At 46.4% G+C, this 9835-nt stretch overlaps 1 protein-coding gene across 4 annotated transcripts in view; it reads left to right on the top strand.

The window, feature by feature from the left end:
* Positions 1 to 9486, top strand: part of RAF1 (Raf-1 proto-oncogene, serine/threonine kinase) — a 355710-nt gene extending 346224 nt beyond the window's left edge. For all 4 annotated transcript variants that reach the window (XM_085624854.1, XM_085624856.1, XM_085624852.1 and 1 more), the window contains one exon: positions 8357 to 9486. In XM_085624854.1, the coding sequence (XP_085480980.1) occupies positions 8357 to 8497 (141 nt within the window). In that variant the 3' untranslated portion in view covers positions 8498 to 9486. The remainder of the gene's footprint in view (positions 1 to 8356) is intronic.
* Positions 9487 to 9835: the final 349 nt, after the last annotated feature.

A 9835-nucleotide genomic window follows, 5' to 3' on the forward strand; every position in this document is an offset into this window, starting at 1 on the left:
AAAAGAGGCCTTAAACATTTGCAGAACACTACAAGAATGTAGAAAGAAGACTGGTCCTGGAAGAACACAGAATGTACAAATTGAACTATTTTAACATGTGAACTGCCACCAACAAGATTTTACATCTGATAGTTTATGAATTGATATATTTCTTAGTAAGAATTTTCCATGAATCTTCCATGATGTAAATGCAGTGTATAATGGGGAGTTTTAAAATGTGTTTTATGTTAAATGAGGTACAAATGATGACTGTTTTTCTCTGGCGGCTGCTATTGGAATGGTAGCAGTCTAGTTGTTCCATACCTCAAATTAATTTAATCATCTTGTAATATATGCTGAAATTCTCAATTTGAAATCTCAAAGCTTCAATTATTTATCATATTATTTTCTTAAAATTGTCATTTAATATAGATCCACTATCTCTTAGTTAAAATTGTGGTCTCCTCTTTGTTATTGCAATCATGTCTTGAAGTATGAATACGTTAAGCAAAGCCTAGGACCAATCCACTGTCTCAAAGATCATAATCACCATTTTGTTAGTAGAGTCTCATCTCCAAGTGCAAATGCTCATAGTGTAAAACATAGTATAGATATATTATCTCATAACTCAGAGCTAATGTTATTTTGATATTTCTATGCCCAAATGGCAAAAGTAACATGTAAATTATTGTAACAAGTTCAAGTATTTTAATTTCCAGAGTAACAATTTCCATCATATCGTAAGGTGCATGTGTACCACTCCAGTTCACCTAATCACCTTGTCAAATATGGCAGGTCCTTGATTCCACTTCTAAGAACTTCAGTTTTTTGTATAATGTCCATTCCTTTTTCTCAAAAGTGCTGTGTGCAACATTCTGAAATAAATACGCTTTCTGTAATTCATTATCACATTCATCACTTTGTAATTCGAAACAGTGTAGCTCAGTTATCACCTAGCTCAAAGTTAGGATCAAGTTAATGTTGCTAAAATTATATACCAAGGTGCATATGCCTTAACGTCCTATTCATCAACTGTTTTGTATAATCCATCATCATTATATAAGTCAAACTATTTCCCCAAAAACCTACATGCATCTTATTCCCAAGATTCATTTGTAGCTGATATTCCATACAGAATTCCACAATGACCCAGCATCTTTAAACCTTTAACTTTTTATAGTTGAACATATATTTCTGCATCAGAATTATGGCCCTTGGATTTTTCATACCCAATTGTATGATCAATCTAGAATTTTGTTATCTTAGATATATAATATGTTTGGATATTGTCTTATTGTAGATACACATACTAGGATACTCCTGCCTTCTAGTGTTGGGCTTAGACTTTTTTCAAGTTGTTTTTCTTCTAAGAAGTCCCTCAAGTAACGCTCCTCCTCTCATTGTATATTGCACACTGGCATTCATTCCATGTAAGATTGTTTTTTTTCCCTCCTTTTCCGCTGTCGGGTTTGAATGTGCACTTAGTGGGCTCAGCGTTTGCTGTTTTCAACACATGCCCATTGGTGTCTTGACCTGTCTCTTGCATCGGGCTGCTTCATGATCCATTATTAAGTTCTTCACCAAGAAGACCTCTAACCTCGAAGACCATAGTCATTGTTGAAAACATTCCAGGGCCTAACCCTTTTCAGGGACTCAGCACACGTCCAGACTCTTTGATGCCTGCAGCACTGGTGATGGAATGCAACGTTCCAGTACTTTCCTCAGTGCCACGCGAAACATCCTTGGACTGACCAACTCAGGGTGTGCAGTCTTTGCCTCTCCATTGACCTTACAACGCCACCTGCTCCTCGTTTCTTACCTTCTGTTTGAAGAATATTCTCTGCTACCAGAGAAAACACAGCTGAGTGCACAACAGCAGGGCTGGCACCTCTCAGCACCCAAGTACAGTAGGAAGGTGGTGCTTCAGGGCTTGCCCTCGCGTAGTGGTCGTTCAGCGCGGAACCGCTGTCACTCGGCGAGTCCAAAGAAGATAAGTCACATGAAGACGATCCGGCACCGAAGAGTGGTCCTTGGGGCAAACCACACCATGAGTATCCCTACTACTTATGAAAAACATAAGGCATTGTTACCTCACGCCGAGGCACAATACCACTCCCACAGGAGTAGGGCATCGAACCTTGAACCACCCAAGCCACTGTTGGCATAAAATTCATCCTCTGCTAAGGAGAGTAACAAGGTCGACGCTGTGGGTTAGAAGGTGGCAGTGGGAGCAGCTTCCCATTGGTATATAGACAAACTGATAGAGACTACTAGCCGCAGATTCCTTAACGTAGAATTATCCCCAGGCTTGAGACTGGACCCGGAAAACTTTCTTGCCCAGCCTCTATGCGCGCCGGGGGGCGGTACCTCGCGACTCCGCCCCGACGTCTTCCGCGGGCGTGACGTCGGCGAGGTCACATAAGCCCCACCCCATCGCGCTGACGTCAGTTTCCTTCTTTTCCGCGTGTCCACGCGGATCCGGATTGTGTCCCTGGCCTGTTTTCAGGCCTTCTTTTCACGCTTTGCGTTTTCTTTGGGAACAGTGTGCGAATGCCTTCGGGCTTTAAGACGCGCTCGTCTTGCGCGCGCAAGATGTCGGTGACGGACCCTCACCCAATTTGCATGTGGTGTTTGGGGGAGCACCATGACACCACGGACTGCGAGGCTTGTCAGCAGATGAAGCCGAAGTCCCGGCGGGAGCACCGGATGAAGCTCCTTTCCGCCTGCATGTCCAGGTCCGTGTCGTCACCACGTCCATCCCCCGCGGAAGGGTTCAAGAACCGCTGCTTCCGTCTCCGACATCGTCCCTCTCCGAGGCCGCAAGGGCGTCACTCGCCCGTTGGTAAGTGTCGCAGCTTGTCACCGAGGCCCGGTCCCTGCCCCGTGGGGGGCGCGGGTTCTCCGCGGGTCGTGCGGCCTCGCGCGTTGCCACCCTACCCGCCGTTTCCCGGCATGGGGACGACCAGTGTCCAAATGGAGACCTATGCTGCAGCCCTGCAGGCCTCCTTGGCTCTTCCTTCTCCTCTTCCTGAGACGTCCGCGGAACCCTTGCCATGTGCGGGGCCTTCTGCGGAGTCACCAGTGGCTCCGGCGCCGACCGGTTCGGCTTCAGGTGTTGGAGATGTGGGGTCGTCGGGGTGTGGCCCTACAGGGTCCCCCCCTTCGGCCCACGGCGCCTCTGCCTTGCCGCAAACCCCTGTGGGGGTCCCTGTGGTGTCGCGGGAGGTTGCCGGGACTCGTGGCTCGTCCTCGAGTCCCCCTCGGTCCTCTGGGCAGGCGGCGGCCTTGTCCGAGGCTGAGCTGACGCCGCTCAGGCGCCGGCGGCTGTCGGCCCTGGCGGCGCCGCAGGGGCTGACTAGGGACCGGGGCGCTTACCCTATGTGGGGTACTTGTATCTATTACATAGCTCTGTCATGTGCTGGGGAGGTATGGTCACCCTTTTCAGGTCCCTTGCTCTCCTTGGCGTCACAGTATATCTCAGGTGCCGTCTCTTTCTAAATTATCTTGGCGCAGATTGCGTTGCGCCCAGGTCTATCCTTCTCCGGGTTCGCTACATCGCTAGACACACTTGGCCTGCTGTCTGCAGCATCGTGTTGTGGCGATTCCGCCCTTCTGTCCGGCGTTTCGGCCTGGTCCTCTCTCTGGTGTTCCAGAGGGACTGGCTTTTCTTGGCTTTCCTTGCCTTTCTGTGTTCTGGTTGACGGCCTGGGCCCGTCCCCCGGGTCTCTTTCTCTTTCTTTTTCTCCTCTTTCTCTTCTCTCTGGTCCCACTTCTTTCATGGGTCAGTGTGTGTTCTGGACTGGCCCCTCCCCTGGGGTGTGTTCTGGCCCTCCCTGGCCTCGGCATTTCGATTTGCGCCTGGCTTGTTCTGGTGCTCTGCTCTGTGGTGTTGCCTGCTGCTGCCTGCGCATGCCTGCTTGTTCTGGTCCACCGTCATGGCCTTTTGCTGTGTTTCTTGGTGGTGGGGCAGTTCCTACCTTGTCCGCTGCTTGCGGCCGAGGTGGGTTCGGCTGTTTCCTATCACTGTGTGTGCTTCTTACGGCAGGCCCTGCCTCCGGTTCTACCTCTCCTCCCTGGGATTCAAGGTCGTTCTTCTGTTCCTTTGGGCGCTGTCTGCCCCGGCGGGGTGTTGGGCGATTCTCCCTTAGTTGAGCTTGGAATCTCCTGGCTTCCCTTCTTGTTCCGGTGGCATGTCCCCTGCTGGGGCCCTGTCTCTCTCCTCCTGGGAAGGCTCTCTCACAGGCCCTCCTCCCTTCTGGGTATGGCTAGGGTATCTATTCTATGTTAAGGAATCTGCGGCTAGTAGTCTCTATCAGATGTACAAGTTACTTACCTCCGGTAACAATGTATCTCATAGAGACACTTCTAGCTGCAGATTCCTTCACGACTCGGCCTTCCTCCCCGTTCTGCAAGGACCCTCAGCTTGGTTTGCTGCACTCTGGGTGGCTTGTCTTTTGTGGGTATCTTCTTTGCTTTCTTCCGGTCAGGATGTCCAGTTTTGCTTGATTGTTCCATCCCCCCTTTTTTCTTTGATGCAGGGATGGTTGGTTCTGTAGGCCTTTGCCCCCAACCCCGGCTGGTTTCTCTCCAGTGTGGGGGCCTCCTTTTGCTCTTTTTTCCCTCTGTTTGTTTGGAATTTCTGATCCCATTGCGGTTTTCTACATTGGGGATTCTTTTGCTTGTCCTTTGGCCTCCAGCTCCTTTGGCTTCCAGCTCCTTTCAGGGGATATGGCCCTCCTTGACAGTGTAGCCTGGGGGTGAATAGCTGTTGCTTCTCTGTTCCGGGCTTGTAGCCCTTCACTGTGTGGGTTCTGATTGCAGTCTCCCTCTCTGTCTCTCTCCTTCTGTTCTGGCGCTTTCACGTGCTTGTGCCTCCAGGATGGCTACCGCCTTGGCTCGCTCGGCTGTTCCTCGGAAAGGTGCTCTGCTCTTTCCCTGCTATGGCTTTGCTGCTTTGGCCTTCTGGTGCTTTAGTGCCACCTGGTGCTATCGCTTTTGCTTGCACAGTTGTTCCTCACAGTGGTGTTCTACTCTTTCCTTGCTATGGCTTCGCTGCTATAGCCTTCTGGTTCCTTGGTGGCACCTGGTGCTGTTCCTCACCTTTGTTTCTCTCTGTTTTGTCTCTCTGATTTTTTCGCACACTGTTCCCCTGCTCTCTTCAGTTTTGTTGTGATGGCTCTGCATTGTGGGGCGGAAAAGTTCTCCGAAGCAAACTGACATCAGCGCGCTGATGTCACGCCCGCGGAAGACGTCAGGGCGGAGTCGCGAGGTACCGCCCCCCCGGCACGCAGAGATGCTGGGCAAGAAAGTTTTCCGGCTCCAGTCTCACGCCTGTGAATAATTCTACATTAAGGAATCTGCGGCTAGAATCGTCTCTACCAGATACATCGTTACCGAAGGTAAGTAACTTGTACGTTCGGCCACACACATATTGAGATACAGTAAGTCACAATGAAAGGAGATGAAGGACCTCCTTAAACACCTCTGGGAACAGTTCTAGAGTTGAAGAAAATATGTCTGAGAGCAAAATTGTCTCCAGCGCAGACCTCCATTTTTCATTAGATGCCAACAACATGGCCTCTAGATGAGTCAACACCAGCATCAAAAACCGGCGCCATGTTTGGCTCTATATCTCAGGTTTAAACCCAAAGTGCAGCTGCATCTCATCAATCTCCTGTTTTACTGGCGCACTTTTTGGGGCTATAAGTTGATGAGATTCTTGGAGGAAAAATTTTAACAAATGAAGACAGGCAAGTTCATGGTGGTTTTTCAGGCTGCGACATTTAGGGGCTCCTTTTGGCGGCACCAACCAAGAGTTAGGGTGGTCGCCCACCGACCTACTTCAAGGCAGGCCTTTCCTAGACCCAGTTGCACATGTAGCCATTACCACAGATACTTCTCTTATGGGTTAGGGTGTGAATCGCACACGATGCACAGTCTAAGGACAGTGGCAATCTCAGTACCAGGATGGACACATCAATTACTTCGAGGTACTAGCCCTCAAATCTTTTCTGCAACTCCTTTGTGGCAGGGTAGTTCTGATCAGAATGGACAGCATGACAGCCATGTACTACATGCAGAAATAGGGAGGAACACACATCACTCAACTCTCTCTCATTTAGCACACAGCTTTTGCCAGTGGTGCTCCGCTACAACATTCACCTTCTAGCGGGAAACATCAGGGGCAGCCAACAATTTCGGAGACCTGCTGATCAGGATGCATCAAAAGAACCACAAGTGGAAACTCCACCCCCAAGGGCCATTCACAGATACTATCAACTATGGAGCCCTCTGCATGTAGACAAATTCACCAAACCAGAAAACATGAAGTTTCATCGCCAGATACCCACACTGCATGGGCAATGCACTATGGATGAACAGGTCAGGGATCTTTGCCTGCACTTTTCAACCTCTCTCATTGCTTTCATTTGTGTTCGGGAAACTCAAGCAAACATCTTTTAACTCTTATCTTGGTAGCTCCAACAGTGCCTCACAGTCTTGTTTTACAATCTTCTAGATCAGTCTCCACAAAAGGCTTTCCCTCAACCCGGATCTTCACACACAGAGAAAAGGTCATGTCATGCCTTTGGTTACAGGGCAGCTCAGTCTTGTGATCTGGCACCTAGGGCCTAGAATTGAGGTACCTCTGTCACCCCAAGAATCAGTCCTTTTGAGGGAGGACCGCCAAGCACACAACACGAACCAGCTACACAGCCAAGTGAAGGAGGTTCATCAATTACTTTAGTTGCTGTAAATCTGATTTTTTTAAACCCTACAGGGAAGAAGATTATTTCCTACCTTTTGCACCTGCAGAAGGCAGGCCTGGTCTAGAATTCGATTAGTCACCCCATAACAGCAGTTTCCGATTAAGTGCAGAACAAACAACACACTTCCTTATTGAGAATATCAGTGGTTAAAACATTCATGGAGGTACTCAAAAGGGTCATACCTCCCAGAGTACTTCTTGCTCCAGTCTGAAACTTTAACATAGTCCTTACCAGACTAGATTAGCCGCCATTCGAGTCTATGGACTCATGCCCTCTGCATCTCCTTTCCTGGAAAGGTGGCCTTACTTGTACCCATTATCTTGCATAGGCGTATCAGCAAGTTGGAAGTGCTTACCATTGAGAAACCTTTCATCCAGGACAACAGGGATAGGGTTATGTCTAGAACCAACCCTAAGTTCCTTCCTAAGGTAGTAACGCCCTTCCATCTTAACCAAACCAAAGAACTTCTGCTCTTTCCCACACAGCCCAATTCAGTGGCAGAAGGTGCACTGCATACATTAGATGTAAAGAGGTCCCTCATGTTCTACGTAGATAGGACCAAACCACTCCGCATGTCAAACCTCCTCTTTATCTCCTTTGATAAACCTCCTGTGTTTCCTTTGCTAATCCTCATAAGGTGTAGTCTACTCCAGAATCTTCCACGCTCCTCTTAGAGAACACTACTCCTAACATAGCGGTCTACTATTGCGTTCCTAGGCAACATCTCCATAGCTGATATATACAAAGCAGCCGCCTGATCAACCTGATACTCTATTACTAAACCTTGCTGTGTGAACATCTTGGCCCACCAGCAGGATCTAGTTGGCACAGTTGTTTTAGGGCTAGTGTTTCATGCATTTGCATCATCATTCACACGCTAGCCACCACGGCTTGGAGGGTACTGCTATTCAATCTATGCTAAGTATGTGTAGATGTGGACTTCACACTCCTTCCTGACTTCATTGGGCTAGTGTAAGTTTTGATGCTTGGTTTCTTGTGGCATGTTCTGTTTTTAATGCTCATGTGGACAACTATAAAATGAAAACATATTGAGCCTCCTAGAAGATTGAAAGATAATTGTGCATTGGATCGAAGTTCCCCAAATGCTCTTTGCTGATGGTAAAATACCTTTTTTAAATGAAAGGGACAATAAGGCAAATAATACCAGCCTGCACTGGGAGCCAGTGTGTAGTTATGAAGTAGCTCTCATACAGGATTACCCATATAATGTTTACGAAGAACAGGAACTAAAATAAAGTTGGCTTACTGGTGACCAGACCCAATTTTTGTTCTATGAGTGCAATGCTTTGAAGAGTAGAACAGAGCATCAATTGCCCTATATCTCTCATCAAACACTATCTGGTGCTCAGGTTAAGAAAAGAGGATATTGAGTTAGTAAAAGGTAGCTTTTGAGACCTCACCTACTGTTTCTAAAATAAGTAAGCTTTAGACTTTAAATGACTCTTTCCTAATGTTATGTCAATTTCAAAGACTGAGAACACAATCAGTGTTGTAAATCCTAGTATGCATTTCACATGAGCACATTAAGTAAGTAGGAACTTTATTAGCCGATTTTAAAAATAATAAATCTGTTTTTCTTTTATTTGTAGATTTTATCTTCCATTGAATTGCTGCAGCACTCTTTACCCAAAATCAACCGCAGCGCTTCCGAGCCATCACTGCACCGTGCTTCCCACACAGAGGACATCAATTCTTGTACATTAACATCTACAAGGTTACCAATGTTTTAAGTGCAATTCCTATAGCCCCTTATGAAGGTACATCATAGGGGTGGACAACATGACTGTACATGGAGGTTTCTGTTTCCTCCTGGATGCAAAATCACCACACCAGCTTTTTAGTCTTTGATTCCAAACGCAAGCTTAATACTTCAACAGTTCTAAACCTCCAAAGAAATGGTCTATTCTGCCCTATACCAAGAACTTGTTTATTGGTACAGCGGTGAAAGCCTGTGACCCAGAAACAGTTATACTTGTCTCAGTGGATAGGTCATTTCGTACAATATTTTTCAGTCACCAATTTCTAGTCTCCACACGAATATCCAAGAATGCCCACACTTTGGAGGAACACATCTGTACATCTACATCATTCTCATTTACCAGTGATCTGCAACACACCTATTAAAAGAATTGTTCCTGTCCATCAGTTGAAGATCCAAAGGAAGGAAGGGAAATCAGCAACTGCACATGATACACCACTTCTTTTAAACAAATTATAAGGGCTTAAGAAGATTATTTTGCACAGTGGTAAAGAAAAATAACAAACATTGGGACACACCAATGCCGAAAAAGTAATGCTGTTCTGTATAGGCCCAAAGAGAAGGAGAATTGGCCCAAGTGGAGTGTGACCAACTTTGATGAACTCAAGTGAACTTACTTTGGTACTATGGATTTGTTTCCTGCTGCCCACTGAGGAATCCTGCTCAGAATGTCTCCCTCCTGACTATGCAAGTCTCTGCGAAACTGTTTTCCTTGCAGTGTTTTGCCTCAGTCTGCAGAGCCTTGGAACTACCTTATCAACTATCTAGAGCGGTCTTCAGAGAGATGCACTATAAAGGGGAAACTGTGAGAACGTATACAGTTTTTTAGTTGCTGATTTGGGTTTTAATTTTTGGTATAATGCTCTTTTATTGCTCATGAGCAAATACATCTATTGTAAACCATAGTTCCCCTGATTATCCTATTTTAATAAAATAAATTAAATTTGTGTTAAAGTTTTATTCCCCGTTTCAAATCGCATTTCTTTCCACATCATTAGTAGGCCAATTATTTCAACTCAATTGAAATTCCTGGGCGGACCTTTGCCCAAAAGCATAACCTTTTTAAGGAAAGCATGATGCTCGGATTGGGGTAGCAGAGTGCTTTACATATAACGGTGCATACAGATCAAACACATTGAGAACTGAGAAAACCATAGAGTAGCCCATATTGCTTGAGAGTGCCGGTGAGTTTAAGTCATCAACATGTAGTTTAAGATGGACAGCATTTAGGTATGTTTTAACTGTTTTTGGAACTTAACCAGGTTTCAAGATTTAGGCATAGTTTCTGCTGAACCATGTTATACATTAT

Source organism: Triturus cristatus, chromosome 9, assembly GCF_964204655.1.
Source record: "Triturus cristatus chromosome 9, aTriCri1.1, whole genome shotgun sequence".
Taxonomy (NCBI): domain Eukaryota; kingdom Metazoa; phylum Chordata; class Amphibia; order Caudata; family Salamandridae; genus Triturus; species Triturus cristatus.